Genomic DNA, 15,647 nt, shown 5'->3' with positions numbered 1-15,647 from the left:
TGAACACACACAGAAATCAGTGTGAGCACGAGCAGCCCAAGGGTTTTACCTGCCTTCCTGGCTGGAAGCCTGCATTTCCACATGCATGCCCTGTACAGCGTGTCACCATCTGCATTCCTGATGCCCCTGCTCCACAGGGGAGGACGGAGGCTGGCATTCTCCTTCTGCCCTTTCAGCAGATTTTATAAAAGAGCCTCAGTAGCCTGGCTGTGGTGTATGGCAGAGGAGGGCTGAGATAATCCCAAAAGGCACCTCGAAAATCCCTGGCCACACAGGTAACTTCACTTCCTCATCCCCACAGCCACCAGGAAGCTCAGCGGGGTAAATGGGACTCACACCCCACACCCCCACTACCAAACCAATAAAATACAAGCTGGATGGAATAAAACCACTAATTAATCCCTCTAAACCAGTTTGTCACGAACAACACACCGGCCATGCAGTCCAATCAGTTCCAGCCATGGCACGGGGGTTGAAACAAGATGAGCTCTTTACGATCCTTTACAACCCAAAGTGTTCTGTGATTCTGTAATTCCATGATCGCATCCCGCCGGCAGCAGCTATGCCCCGCCAAGCGCTACGCTACCTTTAAAAAGCTTCACCAAAACGCTACTGTTATTCAAAGTAGCGCCGAGCCACTCTACCAAGAGGTACAGTAAATAAGTAACGAGTAAATAACAGCTACTGACGTTTTTATCACACGTGTAAATTCAGTTATCAGGAGAAGGGAGGGCTCGCACTATTTTCTTTTCGGGGTAAACTGTCATGAAAGCCTGCAATTATTTGGGAAATAGAAACGTTCAAATACAAAAGCATTTAAATGCAAACGTATCAGCGGTGGCAACACACTTTGGCTAGCAGGACACTGAATTTCAGCCTGCCGAGAGCACGAGTCCTACAGCACAGGGGCTCAGCTCCTCAACCTGCACACAAAGTCTCTCCCGCTCCCCCCGCACCCCGCTTTCCACGCTCGGCCCCGAGAGAACTTTTGGGGGATGCGGGGGGCAGAGGGGATGGGTGCGGGGGGCAGAGGGGGTGGGTGTGCGGGGGGTGTGTGCGGGGGGCATAGGGGGTGTGTGCCTGGCTCAGGGCTGTCCGAGCCCGCCCGGCTCTGTGCTCGGGGTGGCTCCGCCGTGCGCAGCCCGAGCCCCGCAGCCCCCGAGCCGAGCCGGGCCGAGCCGAGCCGAGCCGGGCCGAGCGGGGCCAGCGGGGGAGCGGCGGGGCCGGAGCTCGGAGCTCGGATCGCGGCGGTAACATGGCTGCTTTCCTCCAGAATTACGAAACCGGCGGAGGGCGCGGGATTACCGGGGAGAGCCGGCTGGGGGGACCTCGGGGCGGGGTGCGGCGGGGGGATGCGAACGGAGGGGGTGGCGACCGCGGCGAGAGGATGTGCAGGCAGCGAGTATTTGGGGAGGGGGCGTCCCCTCCTCATGCCGAGCCTGCCTAAACCCAGCGATCCGCCAGCAGCAGCCGCAGCGGGGAACGATCCTGCTCGCAACCCTGCGGGAAAGCCGCAACCACAGCCCGACGGGACGCCCCCCAAAACCAACAATGAACAATAGCAGCGAGCGGAGGCGGCGGCCGGGAGGGACCCCCGGCGGCTGCCCCGCGCCCCCCTCGCCCCTGGCCGCGGCGGGACCCACCTTGAGCGCCGTGCGGGCCGTGCTCCATGGCCGGGTCGCTGCCCAGCTCGGCCAGGCGCCGGCCGGTGGCCGCCAGCTCGGCGCGCAGCGCCGTCACCTCCTGGCCCGCCGCCTGCAGCGCCCCGTCGATGCGCAGCGCCAGCTGCTTGTTGTCGTCCATCATGTGCAGGATTTTGGCCTGGGGGGAGGGAGGAAGAGGAGGAGAGAGAGAGGTGAGAGAGGGAGCGGCGGGGGGGGCGGGCAGGGGGCTGTGCTGGAGGGGGGGTAAGGGGCTGCCTGAAGGGGAGCAGCGAGAGGGGAGTGGGCGGTGCGAGGGGGCGGCGCGAGGGGAGGGGGCTGGGAGGGTGCGAGGGGGCTCGGGGAGGGGGACAGAGGGGAGGGGGCACAGAGGGGAGGGGGCACAGAGGGGAGGGGATCTGTGCGAGGGGGTGCAGAGGGAGGGGGGTTTGCAAGTGGGGACAAAGGGGAGCGCAGAGAGGAGAGGGGTTCTGCAAGGGGGTGTGCAAAGGAAAGCAGCGGGCTCTGCGCAGAGGGGCTGCAAGGGGGAACAGGCTGTGCAGGGGGTACCCCCTACCTGTTGTCCCCCCCGGCAGCCCGGGCAGGGAGGCGCTGGCAGCTCGGCCGAGGGCATCCGCGGTGGGTGCGGGCCGGGCCGGTCCCTCCTTCCCGGGGCGGCAGCGCTGCCAGGGACCCCCGCCCCACCGGGCCCGGCAAGTTCAGCGGGGCTGCGGGGATGCTGCAGTGCCCGCGCTCAGCTCACAGTGCCACTCGTGAAGAACCGCTCTGCTCACTGCACTCAGGTTCATCCTGAGCCTGGCCGTGCCCAGCAGCTGCCTGCAGCAGGTGGAGGAAAATGGGCTCCAAAAATCCCCCTGGAAGGATTTTGGGGCTGGGGGAAAAAAAGCCACCTGAGCGCTGTCAGCACTGCAGCAGTACTAGTGCGAGAGCTCTTACACTGGCGGTTCACGTGGCACGAACCCAGGGTGAAAAATCGAGAATTATTGGTGTCATCCATTCGCTGGCGACTGCTAGAGGGAGCGCGGATGTTTCCCTGTGCCTTATCCATCCCTTAGAGGGATCCACTTGTGTGTTTGCCAGGGCTGCAGCAAGCCTGCAGAGCTGCCACCCTGCCCGTGGCTGCCGTGCAGATGGCTTCATCCTCACTGAAGTGAAATTACAGAGTGATTTGTGTTGGAAAGGACCTTAAAGATCGTCTCGTTCCAAACCCTGCTTTGGGCAGGGACACCTTCCACTACACCATGGCTCATGTGTCTGTACCTCCCCAATCCATCCCTGCATCCCAAATCTGCAACAGCCACGCTGTGAGTTCTCACCTGAGCTGCCTGTACCTGGAGAAGTTCCCAAATGGGTTTAGGAACTGGGCAGGAGCCCCCCTGGCAGTGGGGTGGGAGCCTCACAGACACAGGGGTGGGTGTGGGGAAGCCCAGCAAGGAGCTGGGATGGTGAGCAAGGACTCTTGCTAAGGGGGAAGCCAGAGAAAATCATGAGCCATAAGGAAAGGGGAAGAAACAGCCCTGCATAATTTGCTAAACCTGCTGATATTTGCCTAAATCCAGGCTTTTGGCTGAACAAGCTGAGAATTTGGGGCAGTTCTTTGAACTTCAGGGTGCCCTTGTGCAGCACCACTGGCACTGCAGAGCTCTGTTTCAAAATGCAGTAAAAAGGATAGAAAAGGGTAGAAAAGCTGCAGGGGGGGCTCCAGGAGAGGTTGACATGAGGTAAATAAAGCAGGAGCACATCACCATCCACACATCCAGGGGCTGTGGGGATGGGGCTCTACAGCAGCAAGGGTTTGCTGTGCAGAGTCCCCAGGCAGCTTTTGGGGACAGAAATGGGGTAAATCTGCTGTGTCAGTCTGCTGAAAAAACACCAAGAGCAGCCTGGATTTTCCAAAACCTCAGGTCTGATTTGGATCCTGGGTACAACCAGCTCTCCAAGAGTCAAAAGGATTGAGTCCTTGTCAAGTGGCATCTAGTCCTTACATCCAACTGGATCAACCATCTGGATATTGTAAAACAGAGAAAATCTAGCATTTATTCAGTGAAATGTGGCTTTTGCAAGGGACAATTATTTCTGAGAGTTTCCAACCTGGGTGCTGGGCCAGGGCACTCAGAATATCAGTAGAAAGGTCTGTTTTCCTTAATGAATTCCCAGAGGGCCAACAAACAGCCCACAAGGAAAATAAGTGCAATTTTTGAAATTCTTTCTCCATCATCTCTGCAGCCATTGCTGAATGAGATAAAGTTCTGTACATATATAAAGAAACTGAATCCTAATCAAGATAAATGCCCAGTTTCATACCTAATTTGCATGAATCTGTGCTGCAAACTGTGCTTGCAAATGGGAGAATAATGTATGTAACCAGATAACCTGAGTGTGCAATCCCAGTACTGTATATGCAAAACTTACTCATTGCACTTGAATAAAAGTAAAGCTTCAGCAAAAAGGAACTTGGCTTTAAAGTACCGGCACATTTTTTTTTTATCATTAAAAAATCAGGTTAGAGCTGATTTGAACCTTCCAAGAACACATTTAGCTGCTAAGGCAAATTCCAAATGATGTTTCTTACTCAATCTAACTTTAATAATGGACTGGTTGAGTTGCTGTGCTGTCAGAGCTGGAATTTTTTTAATTTACTGACTGAGAGAATTTCTACATTAGCTCGTGGTTATTTAAAAAATATGTCCTAAAGTTGGCTGTGGCCTCATGGGTAAGTTAAAAACCTTCCTTACCACTTTCAAGTCTCCCTGAAATCCCCTGAAGATATCTTGGCAGATTTTTCCCCCTTTCCCATGCCTCCTCCTATCCTTACTGGGGAACAGCTGGATCCATTAAAATTGATTTCCATCTCTCAGAGCAGAATTTGATTTCTCTGAGCTTCCGCCTGGAAGGAGCACAGAGTGTCACAGCAATGCAGCAACAGCAGCCAGAGGAAGAGGCACAAGGATGGGGCACTCCTAACCCAACTGGGCTGTGCCAGCTCCCAGTCAGAAGGCCAAGACTTTGCTGGAAACCTCAAAATTGGGATGAAATGAAATTTTAGGAAATGTGCCTCAATCCCTTTGTCCTATCAGTTTTAAATTAAGAAAAAATTGGAAATTAAAAGCTAATTAAAGACCCACATTATTTATTATTTCCCCAAATTGCTTTGATTATTGTTTTTTAATTTTTTTTTTTTTACTCCAGCTTTTACCTGGAGGTTGACAGCTCTGCAAGGAGTCTGTGTCCCAAAGGGATGGGAGTCCCTGGCCATGCAGATGAGGCATAAAGAAATTGGGAATATTTCCTAAGGACACAAAGGAAACCTGAGTCAATGCCAGGAAGTCACAAATCTTCATTCAAGCTTACTACACTCAGCATCTGTTCAGGTGCTGCAAGGGGAGCCTTGAAAATCTGGAAAACACCCTCAGTTCTGGGCAATGTGTTCTGACAGTGCCATCACATCCAGGCTGTTCCTCAAGAGTGTGTAAATGGAATAAACACGGAGGGAGGAAGGTTTGAGAGTTCTACCCTTCATCTGTGCACAACCTAAGGAGTGCAGTAAAGGGAATATGAGAAGATTTAGGAGATGAAAAAGGGCTGAGAAGCACATGAGTACCATTCAGGCCTTCCAAACCCTTTAATTTGCTATTCAGATTACCATTTTTTTATAGTTTAATATGTACAATATGCAAAGGAACCAGTTTAACTAAATGGGAAAAGCCTTCTGTGTTAAGGTTGAACGTAATCTAATAGGGCCCTTTGACTTGATTCAATTAAATCCTTCTTTTTCCAATTAAATAATCATCCAGAATTTAATAAAAATGAATTTCCATGTGTCATCCTGCAGAATGATGACCTCTGTGATGAGGAAGGCTTATATAAATTCTGCTGATCTCTTTTTATCTGCCTCTGCCTCACTTCCTCCAAAAAAAATTGCCTTCTGTCTGTATATTTACATTAATTTCTCATCTGCTCCATGTATCTCTGTTTGCAGGAACAATTCCCAGCTGGAAGAGCTGTGAGTATCACCAGCTTCTTTCAGAACATCCTGGAAAATTGACCTTCTGTGATGGGAAAAAGATGTCCAAAGTGGGATTTTTGATCTGTGCCTCAGGTTTGTTGTGCCCTGGCAATCTGTAGGGCCAGCTTCCAATTGGCCCCTTCCAAATATCACCAGAGGCATCTGCATGGCCATTTATCACCAAGAAAATGCAGTCCAAGAGACCAGCAACTCCAGCAGCAATCCCCAGCAAAAGCACAGCCTGGCCCATGCTCCACAGTCTCTTCCAGCACATCTCCACTCAGTAATTCCCATCAAAGCTACAGCAGTTGTTCATACCTTCATTTTTTCCCCTCTGCAAAGATGGATTTATAACTGCATTTCATCCCCCTCTCACTCATAAAAAATGGAGCACCAACTCTTTCCTTCCTTGGATAAACAGCAGCATCTTCATGCAAACCTTGCTGATGTGGTATTGCTGTAATAACTTATTAACTTATGAGTTACTAACTTAGAAGTATTGAAACTGAGCTACACAGAGCTAAGGATGGACAGGTTTAAATTTAAATTTAAAATTTAAAATTTGAGTGAATATTCTGAATATTCTGAATATTTCTCCCCGTTGTTGCTGCCTTGCCACATTTCCCCATCTCTCTTTCTGTGTGGGTAAAATGGTCCCGACGACCTTCCTGTGCTGCTCATCCCTGGGGACCATGAAAACAAACCCATTAATGTTTATAAAGTGTCTCAGACTGGGGGAATTACATCACTGCGGCGAGATACAAGCTTAATGGATCAAAACAAACCCCAGCTCCAAACCCCCCAGCTCAGACACATCTCAGTTACCCGGCACAAACCTCGAGGAATCCCACTGAGAAGGGATAATTGAGAGAAAAATGTGATCCCGGAGATTTTCCTGCAGTAAACCCATTTTACATTAATAGGAAGCAGATTTCCAGCCCCCTTTGCAAACGAATGACTTCCACAGCATATTTCACAGCTGAGAGCATCCATGGCACCAGCTTCGGACGCGGGGCCATTAAACCCAACATTTGTTTAATGAATTACAGCAGTGCATGAGTCTGGGTGTGCTCAGCCTGTGTTTAAATGTTTATTGGGAGGACGTCAGCAGCCAGCTCTGCATGAGCAGGTATCAGCCTCAGGGATGGGCTCTCGCTGCAATGGACCCAAAATTTGAGCGTGTTTTTGGGTTTTGCTTTCTTATTAAGGCAGATTATCCAGGAGGGTCAGGGTCTCTGCTAAACATGATCTGGATTCAGTGCAAGTTCGGGGTGTTTTCTCCCTGCTGCTGAACTCTGTGAGATAAACTGTTGTGCATCTCCCACCTGGCTGGGTTTGGTCCCTACCACTGAAGGATGGATTAAACCATTAAAACTCACACGTTCGAGCAAGATTGATGTGCTGCAGCCATTTCCAAGATGACCCCACTCTCACCTCACCAGCCAATCTATAAACCTTGACAAAAAACTAACTCGGGTTCACCCTCCTGCTTTAACACATTCTCCACTGTAAACCATGTGTGAAGTGCTCCCTTTGTGGCACAGAGACAGCAGTGATGATGTGCTCTGATCGTTTTGCTTTCCTGCAAAACACCTTGATTTATGGTGGAGATCACCACCCAGGAGCAGTTTCTAAAGAGTCACAGAATGGTTTGGGCTGGAAGAGACCCCATGGCAGGGACACCTTCCACTATCCCAGGTTGCTCCAAGCCCTGTCCAACCTGGCCTGGGACACTTCCAAGGATTCAGGAGCAGTCACAGCTGCTCTGTGCCAGGGTCTCACCACCCTCACAGTTAAGAATTTCTTCCTCATATCTACTCCAACCCTGCCCTCTGGCAGTGGGAACCCATTTCCCCTTGTCCTGTCAGGTGAAATGTGTATGAAATGCCATTTCCCCCTCCTTTCCCCATCACAAATTAGAGAACCAAGATGTGGTTGGGCTTTTTCCGAACTGCCGGGGTGGTTTGGGAGATCAGGTCCTGCTCGCTCAGGGGAGGATGGGGAGTCTGCAGAGACATCAGCCTTACAGCCCCGATTTACAGCTCAGATAGCAGGATAATAGGTGCTGTGAAAAAAATCCCGTGATCAATCAGCAGACAAATATATACTTAAATGAAGTGTTAGTGGGACAGATGCGCAAAGGTGATTATGGGTTTGGCTCCGTGTTTCCCGCAGTAACAATGGTGACACGCCGGGGTGGGTCACCCTACCCTGCCATTAATGGAGCATCAGCATTCGTCTGACAGCTCCTTTGTCCTGGGAAGTCAGCTCTGATGAAGATTTGACATTAGCAGAGGCACGGTGAAACTGAGACGCCTTTGAATTTTCATGATCTTCCAGATGCTTTAGCCTGATGGATTACAGGTAAGATCGCTGTCCTAATTCGGGCAGGTGTCAGAAATAAATATTTGCACCCATCTGTTTCAACTGTGGCAATAAACACCACCGGGCAGCCCTTTGCTCTCTTCCCAGAAGGCAAAACTGGAAACAGGGCAGTGCTCATGGGAAGGGTCAGCTGGAGCAGTCTGGGAATGGAAGGTGCCACAGAGAAATGTGAATTTTTAAAATTATAATATTTGTCAAGTAAGTGAAAGACAAGATCTCAAGGGTGGTGAAGCCCTCTGAAATAATTCTAAAGTTAATTCAGAAATAGAGAACTCCAGATTGTAAGGAAAAGGGGTTTTAACACGCACAGCACACTGGCCCCCATGGGCACCCAGCAGGCAGGGAGCACATGATCATCCACAAAATTCCCACAGGCATTTCAGGGACAAAACAGCCCAGTCCAGACAAGAGTGAAACTTAATTTAGTCCTTCTCTTTTCTTTCAGGTGAAAGAACTCACATTCTGCTCCAAGTGCCATCATCCTCCCTTGTTTTGTCAGGGCACCAACCCTGGGTCAGGCCTGGTTTGGGGATCACCCCACTGCCAAACCAGTCCCTTTCACATCAACAGAACGTGCTGGGGAGTGTGGAACAATAAAAACAGCCTCTCCCTTCCCCATTTCCCTGGTTTTATACAAAATGCTACCAGCAGGGTGGACTAATCCTGTATTGCATAAGATTACAAACCTATAATTACATTCCCCACTAACCTGTGAAAGACCTAAAAATACACCTAGATAATGTTTCAGCATTGAGAAGGCAGCTGAACTATTGGCATTATATTTCTACAATACATATTACTTTAATTACAGTCAAGGTATCAGTATGGATTCTGTGATTCTGTGAATTTGGGGTTGGAGGGTACTGATGTCCATTCCTTTAAGGGTTTGTAACACAGGTTGGCTGGAGTCAGCCACTTTGTGAAAAATAACACTTTTCCAAGATTGAGAGAAATGCCTCTACATCAGATAATTCACAAGTTCTTTTGGGTAGGAGGATACTGCAGGTATCATTCCAAAGGATGGGGAAACTGAGGGGCTGGGACAGGCTGCAGTGGGAGAGGGCAACCCAAGAAATAAAATGAGGCTTTCCAGCTGCATCAGGAACAACTCCTTCATCTCACCATCATCTACCCTAAACACCCAGCCAGAGAAGGGCAGGGAACATGTATTTTCTAATAAAGTCTGTTTAACTTTGACATAGATTACTTCTAAAAAACCCCCATCAAACCACACCAAACACACGAATGTGATAAAGTATCTCAGTACAAAATCAATTCCAAGGCGACTATCAGCCTTTGAAAAATTCGGGCTCTAAGTCCTGGCAGGGATCAAATTGAGCTGCTGTCAACTCATTTGGGCATTTTACTTTGCTTCTGCTATCTGACAGTTAAAATAATCTCAAATAGCTCCCATTATTCCTGTGTTTTCTGCTTTTTGGCCCAGGAAAAATGCCATGCAGCCACCTCCCAGCCTGCAGCTGTGGCTGGGGGAGGATCCCAAGGCTACCAGAGCTTCTTCCACTTTGGGGAAAAGTTATAGATAAGGTTGATGAGCTGTGAGCTGCCACAGCCAGACCCAAGTCCCTCCAGCTGATTTCTGTGTGCTGCTGGGAGCAGTCTGTGGTCCCAGAGGGGGTACACTGGGCACCAGCTGGAATGCCAGGAGGAGCTCAGAGAGAAGGCTTGAAGCATTATCTTCTGCTAATGGAGGTGAGACTTATTAATATTATTTATATTAATAGCTTTTCATGAAAATGGGGAGGTTTTCTCCAGAGAACAGAGAGATGCCTTCAAATGATGACTTGGTGGAGCAAGAGGGATCCAAGGGAAAGTTGATGTTCTTACCATAGAATCATAGAGGGGCTGGAGGGACCTTAAAGTCCTTTAAAAGGGCCTTAAAGCTCATCTTGTTCCCCCAACAAAACTTCATCCCAGGCTGTTCAATGGGAAGAGATTTAATTTTCCATATGTACTGGGAGGAAGTTAATAATACAAAACTCACCCTGGAGTCAAGTACTGCAGAATGAAGTCAGGAACCTTGCAGGATAAACATATTATCCTCATACAAGCTGCAGTACGTGGGTATTGGAGAAATTAAATGCACTTGAATAGCTCTGCAGATATATATCTCTGTCTCCATAAAACCTACTGACAGTGAGCAAACACAAGAGCTTGGCAGTTGTCCTGCTTGGTTTAACTGCCTTTGGTGGATTTTACATCCATCACCTTCTTAAAATTCCTATGTCAGCAATCCTGGCAGCTTTTTGTCCCGAGGACTTTTGGAGTGATGGAGATGCTGGTACCCACAGAACCTCCTGCATCCTCTGGAGCCTCCCAACTTGCTCAGATTTTTCTAAGGAATCCATCCATCTGTGCTTTTAAAAAATTATTATTTATCTTTTGGGGGAGGGTGAGTGGGGAATTACATCTCTGTCCTGGTTTTCTCTGAGACTGCTCAGAGTGATCCCTCTCTCCAGCCTTCCCAGCCCTGGCACAGGTGCCCAGAGCAGCTGGGGCTGCCCCTGGATCCCTGGAAATGTCCAAGGCCAGGCTGGACAGGGCTGGGAGCAGCTTGGGACAGTGGAAATGTCCCTGCCATGGCAGGGGTGGGATGGGATGAGCTTTAAGGTCCTTTCAGCCCAAACCATTCAGGGATAAAACCCATGCAATGAGAGGAGGTGATGTTCCATCCCTCATGCCTCACACCCTCACTATCCAAATAGTGATAAGCTTGAGAAGTTACTTAGGACTGTTTCACTGATATTTTTGCCTTCTGATGCCACCTCATAAAAGTAACAGTTCATAATCTGCACCAGACCAGCTTTATTCAAGATAAAGATCTGCCTCGTTTGCAGTGACATAATTAGCAATTACCCTAATTTCACATACAATAAATTACATTAAAAAAAAATAAATGTTATCTTTTCTGACAAAAAAAAAAAAATCATCCTGGGTCTACTTCAGGCTTTTTTATATAAAGCAGAAGTATCATTATCCTGTTCTCAGATGAAATGTCTAGGCACTTTTAATGAAAATATTCATTATTGCTAATTTGCATCTCTTTCAATTCCAGGACAGAAATCAAATGAAGATGTCAAAACTGTGCTCCCTCTGCCTCAGGCAAAACGGAGCCACAGTGACCCCCAAGTCCTTCCAGAGGGGATCTCAGTTTGTGTGAAGGAAAAGCATCTCCAGCTTCCTCACAACTGAGGGCAGCACAAGATGAAAGATGAGCAAGGAAAATCAGAGGAAAATAATGGTGTCAGGATCTGGATCTGAGATCTGCAGCTTTAAAGGAGGGAAAAAGCAGGGAGATCCCAGCCTTAGGGTGCAAGATGTGTTGAAATACAGATGTTAATCAGGCTGGTGGTAACTCATGTGGGTTCAGTAGTGGCATTTCCTGAAGATAAAGCACATTTTAAATGCACTCCTTACTTGCTGGTAACAAAACTTTCCATTAGTACAAGGAAATACATATTACACCTCAAACACGCTTCACTGAGCTTGGAGAATAAAGATAAAATAATCTTTTTTATAGCAAATAGGAATGAATACTTAAAAATAATAAAAAGTTGGTGAATATTCATTTGTACTCTTAAGCAAATTTGCCCTTGTCATATTTGCATCCCTCTTGTGTTCTCTTTCTGTGCAATGAAGTTTTATTAGCATGAACATCCACAGAAAGTGAATGTGAAGCCTCAATCCTCATGGGAAATGAATTTAAAATTCACTTGCTGTGTGCAGTCACCCAAGAAACTTGATCATAATTGTTTATTGTACTTAAATATTTATATTGTTGAAGCATTTGTTAGCTAAAAAGGCTGCAGTGCTCCTCTGCTGGGTGCTGTTCAAACACTGTCCCAGGCTGCAGAAATCACCTCCATCCCCAGCAAACACACAGCTGGGACAGGTTTCACCAGGTTGGCTCTTGTGGCAAATTTCAAGGTCAACAACAAGCACTGTGTGAAAAACCAAAAAAGTTTCTCTTAATTTTTCTCATCACGTTAAGAAAGTTGCAGTGGATCCCTTGAATGGCTCCACCTCACACGGGTGTGTTCACACAGGGTACTTGAAAGAGAGATTTAAAGTTCAGCAGGAACTTTGTTTTGAAGCTTTTTTGCTGCCTGCAGTTCTCTGGACTGCAGAGTCTGCTGGCTCCATCCCCTGCTCTGAGCTGGGATTCCAGCTTTACAATGGATCCTCATATTCTCTCCCTCCCTCCCCCTGCTCCTTTTGCATCTCGAAATGCTCCAGAAGCTGCACCCACGGCCTCTGCCTCCCCCAGCAGATTCCATGGAATTCCATGGCCCCAGGAATCCCATCCCTGCTCACCAGAGCAGCCAACACCTTCCCACCCAGCTGTGCAGGGTGCTGCTGCTCCCAGCTCACCCAAACATCCCTCTGGGTTTTTTGGAAGTGAAAGGCAGCAGTTCCTGCAATACAGACCCTGCTTTGCTCAGGCACTTAGCACCCCACAAATCTGTGCCCACAGCAAGACCAGGCTACCCCTGCTGGATCCAGCACTTCCAGAGCAAGCCTCACTAAATCATCGTTCTCTGTCACCTGCCTCAGCCTGGGACACAAGGAGTGAGCAGAGTTTTTATGGTTACAGAGGAACAACTTTCAGGTCAAACCCCTGCTGGGGGTGGGGCAGAAATTCACACACCATGGGCTGCAGCACAAACAGACAACTATGAATGGCTGGGGAATGAAAAACACCCTGAAACTGAGCAAGTGATGACAATAAGGACGCACAGGAGAGAAGGACATGCACTACTTTACACTATTTTACAATTTTACACATTCCCCTTAATCTGGGTTCAGTGATGGGAGGAGGTGATTTGGAATCACTCCTCAGAGCAGCTTCAGGTCTCCATCAGCTTCTTGCACACGACTGTGCCTTTTAATTATCACCCACCAGAGTCAGATTAAGGCTGCTGTGTCACTTTGCGTTGGTGACACACCCTGGTGCACCAGCTCCCTGCTCCTTTATGGAGGCAGCACGTGGCACTGGAAATGTAATCACACACCATCAATAATTAGCAACAATTTCAGGTGCCCCAAAGATGCTTCCAGGATCAGGTAGCAGATTTCATGGCATTTCCTCCAAACACAGGCACCGAGGGGATGGGTATGGAAGTGGGAAGATGTAATTAGGGGAGTGTGAGAAGGAGAGGAGGCTGATGAGGAAAACAAGAGCTGGCACTGCTGTGGGAAGGGGCAGTGCTGGGGCCACCCACTCTGGGAAGATTATTTCCAAAGGCTTGAGCTGCTTGGGAATGGCATTTGAAATCCAGAGGGTTGGAAAGGGGAAGAGGAAGGAATGGGAACTGTGGATGCACAGAGCATCCACAGTGAGACAAAACAGAGACCCCCTGTGCCCTGAGAGCCCAGGGCTGGAGAGGGGGGGACACAGAGCAGTGAAGTACACACACACCCCATTTAAATAATCCTTTATCAAATCACAAATTAAGAAGAGATACTAAATGCTGTGAGCAGGGTCCCTGCATGGCCAAATCTTTCCACCCCAATGGCAGAAAGTATCAGGGGCAAGATGGGTGATGATGAAAAGAGGTCAATAAATGGTGCAACCCCACAATCACTACTGTAAGAAAATGCAAGAGCCAAATGGGATAAAAACACCTTTTCCAAGACAAAATTGTGTTGGCTGCAGAGGAAGTCAAAGTTGGCTTTTATGGCTTGAAGTGGTTAACGATTTGGTTTCTTTAAACCAGGGAATTAATGGCACTGAACTTCACAACAACAACAAAAAATGAAAGGCACCCCAAAGAACATTCTCTTAATTGTAGCAGCCCGCTGCATTAAAGCTGCTATAGGAAAATTCATTTACAATTCAGCTATTAAATTGCAAACCATTACCACTGCTTTTATGGCTTTATATCCCTCTCACAAATTTATTGTGTAATTACTCGGAGCAACAGGATCGTTTCTAGCAAGCAAAGCTGAAATAAGGCGCCCATTCCAAAATCCTCACAATTCTGCCTTTTCCATATGAAAGTGATGCAAAAGAGGCAAAATGTTACATGCAGTTTTATGCTTGGGATTTGGGGGCACTTGGGGATGGAGTCTTGGCTGGTGTAAAGCTGGGATGGAAGTAACCACCTCAACAACTGCCATTCCTTGCTGTAGGAAATTGAATTGCCTTGGAGCTGTTGGGACTTGCTCTGATGGAGACCTGGAATTTTCCCACCTCCCAGGGGCTCAGACAACCCCAGCCAAGCCATTGCTTACAAAAGAAATCATAATAAAATCAAATAAAAGAATTGTAATGGCATCTTCTGCCCCTCATTTTCCACCCCAGTGAAAGAAATCTATAAATAAATAAATAAATAAATAACCAAACTTTTGGGCACCATGAAATAATTGCATAATGGGCATTAAGCAGGACAGGCATTTCCTGGGTAGAATGACTGGATTATTGTTGGAAGATGCAAATAAATTCACACCATGTGCCTCTTTTTTCCTCCTTTTCCTTTTTGTCCATCCCTCATCCAAAGGAGAAGATAACATTGTCTTGATATCCAACTCAGGAATCTTGTGAGCAGATTAAATACCCAATTATGATGGATTTGGGGGAGCTGCCTGAATCCATCCTTACAAACCCCAGGATTAAACACTCAGGAGCCCCCAGTCATTTCAACCACCATGCTGCCCACCAGCCATGACTATGAAATCATTTTTCTGGAAGCAATTCCCTTCTCCCATGGGGTTTTCTTCTATCCTGATGTACCAGGGGATGTTTCTCACCTCTGTCTCATTACCTCTCATCCTACCTGGAAGCTCACTGCAGGCACATGTCCTTAGGGATGCACTGAAATAGGCACTGCAGTGCTTGGCTCAGCTGGGCCTGAGGGTTTAATACCACTCCAAAAAAAGGGAGGTAAATGAATAAGGTAAATGAATAAGACCCCAATTTATTTTTTTTAGATTACGCTTATTCTTGATAATACTCTAATTATTATTACACTGTCTGCTTTTTTGTTTGTTTGTTTGTTTGTTTGTTTGTTGAGTTTTTTGTTTGGTTGGTTCGGGGGTTTTTTTTTGTTTTTTGATTTTTGTTTTTGTAAAGGGAGCTCTTTGGGGGTACCAAGGGCCAGTAATGCAGGGAGAAGGCAAAGCAAACAGAGCAGAATCCCCAGTGCATCCCACGGCGCTGCTGCTGCCGGCTGCAGGGGAGATGGGCGCGGTGCTCCCGCAGCTCCTGCATCCCAAAGGCACAGAGAAGGTGTTTAGTGATGCAGGAGGCATCTCCCCAGAGCAGGGGCTGCGGCCAGAGCATCTCTGAGGTCCTTTCCAGCCAAACCTGCTGTGATTCTGCCAGCAACTGCTGGTCAAGGGAGAGCCAAGACCTTCACACACAGTGCCTGACTCACTGCTTTGGTGTGTTCCCAGCTCTGCTGGGGGAATTCAGCAAATAATAATCATGGAATCATTTAGGTTGGGAAAGCCTTCTAAGATCATCCAGTTCCACCACTGACCCAGCAGTGCCTTAAGCACCACTAAATTTTGTCCCTATCCACTGATTTTTGTACTCTTTAAGGGATGGTGACCCCACCACTTCCCCGGGCAGCCTG

At 48.1% G+C, this 15,647-nt stretch overlaps 1 protein-coding gene and 1 long non-coding RNA gene across 5 annotated transcripts in view; one reads left to right on the top strand and one right to left on the bottom strand.

Moving 5' to 3' along the window:
- The window catches only part of LOC117006772 (kazrin), a 212,873-nt gene that overhangs the window by 87,834 nt on the left and 109,392 nt on the right, over positions 1–15,647 (bottom strand). The window contains exons 1-2 of one of the 3 annotated variants that reach the window (XM_033079364.2): positions 2,218–2,682; positions 1,644–1,821 (exon numbers count right to left, since the gene is read on the bottom strand). The exons of 1 other annotated variant lie outside the window; for it this stretch is intronic. In XM_033079364.2, the coding sequence (XP_032935255.1) occupies positions 1,644–1,821; positions 2,218–2,274 (235 nt within the window). In that variant the 5' untranslated portion in view covers positions 2,275–2,682. Of the gene's footprint in view, positions 1–1,643; positions 1,822–2,217; positions 2,683–15,647 lie in introns of those variants that run through there. One more of the 3 variants, XM_033079363.2, reaches the window with a different exon arrangement.
- Positions 1,768–11,613, top strand: LOC117006791. Of its 2 annotated transcripts, XR_004420022.1 has the most exons (5): positions 1,768–1,855; positions 5,641–6,796; positions 7,843–8,031; positions 9,497–9,762; positions 11,126–11,613. It is a non-coding gene; the product is annotated as an uncharacterized LOC117006791 (long non-coding RNA). The 2 variants fall into 2 exon arrangements; XR_004420023.1 differs by lacking the exons at positions 9,497–9,762; positions 11,126–11,613 and adding an exon at positions 8,498–9,341.

This window comes from Catharus ustulatus, chromosome 24 (assembly GCF_009819885.2).
Source record: "Catharus ustulatus isolate bCatUst1 chromosome 24, bCatUst1.pri.v2, whole genome shotgun sequence".
Taxonomy (NCBI): Eukaryota; Metazoa; Chordata; class Aves; order Passeriformes; family Turdidae; genus Catharus; species Catharus ustulatus.
Note: the sequence above shows the minus strand (reverse complement) of the source record. Positions and strands in the feature narration are given on the sequence as shown.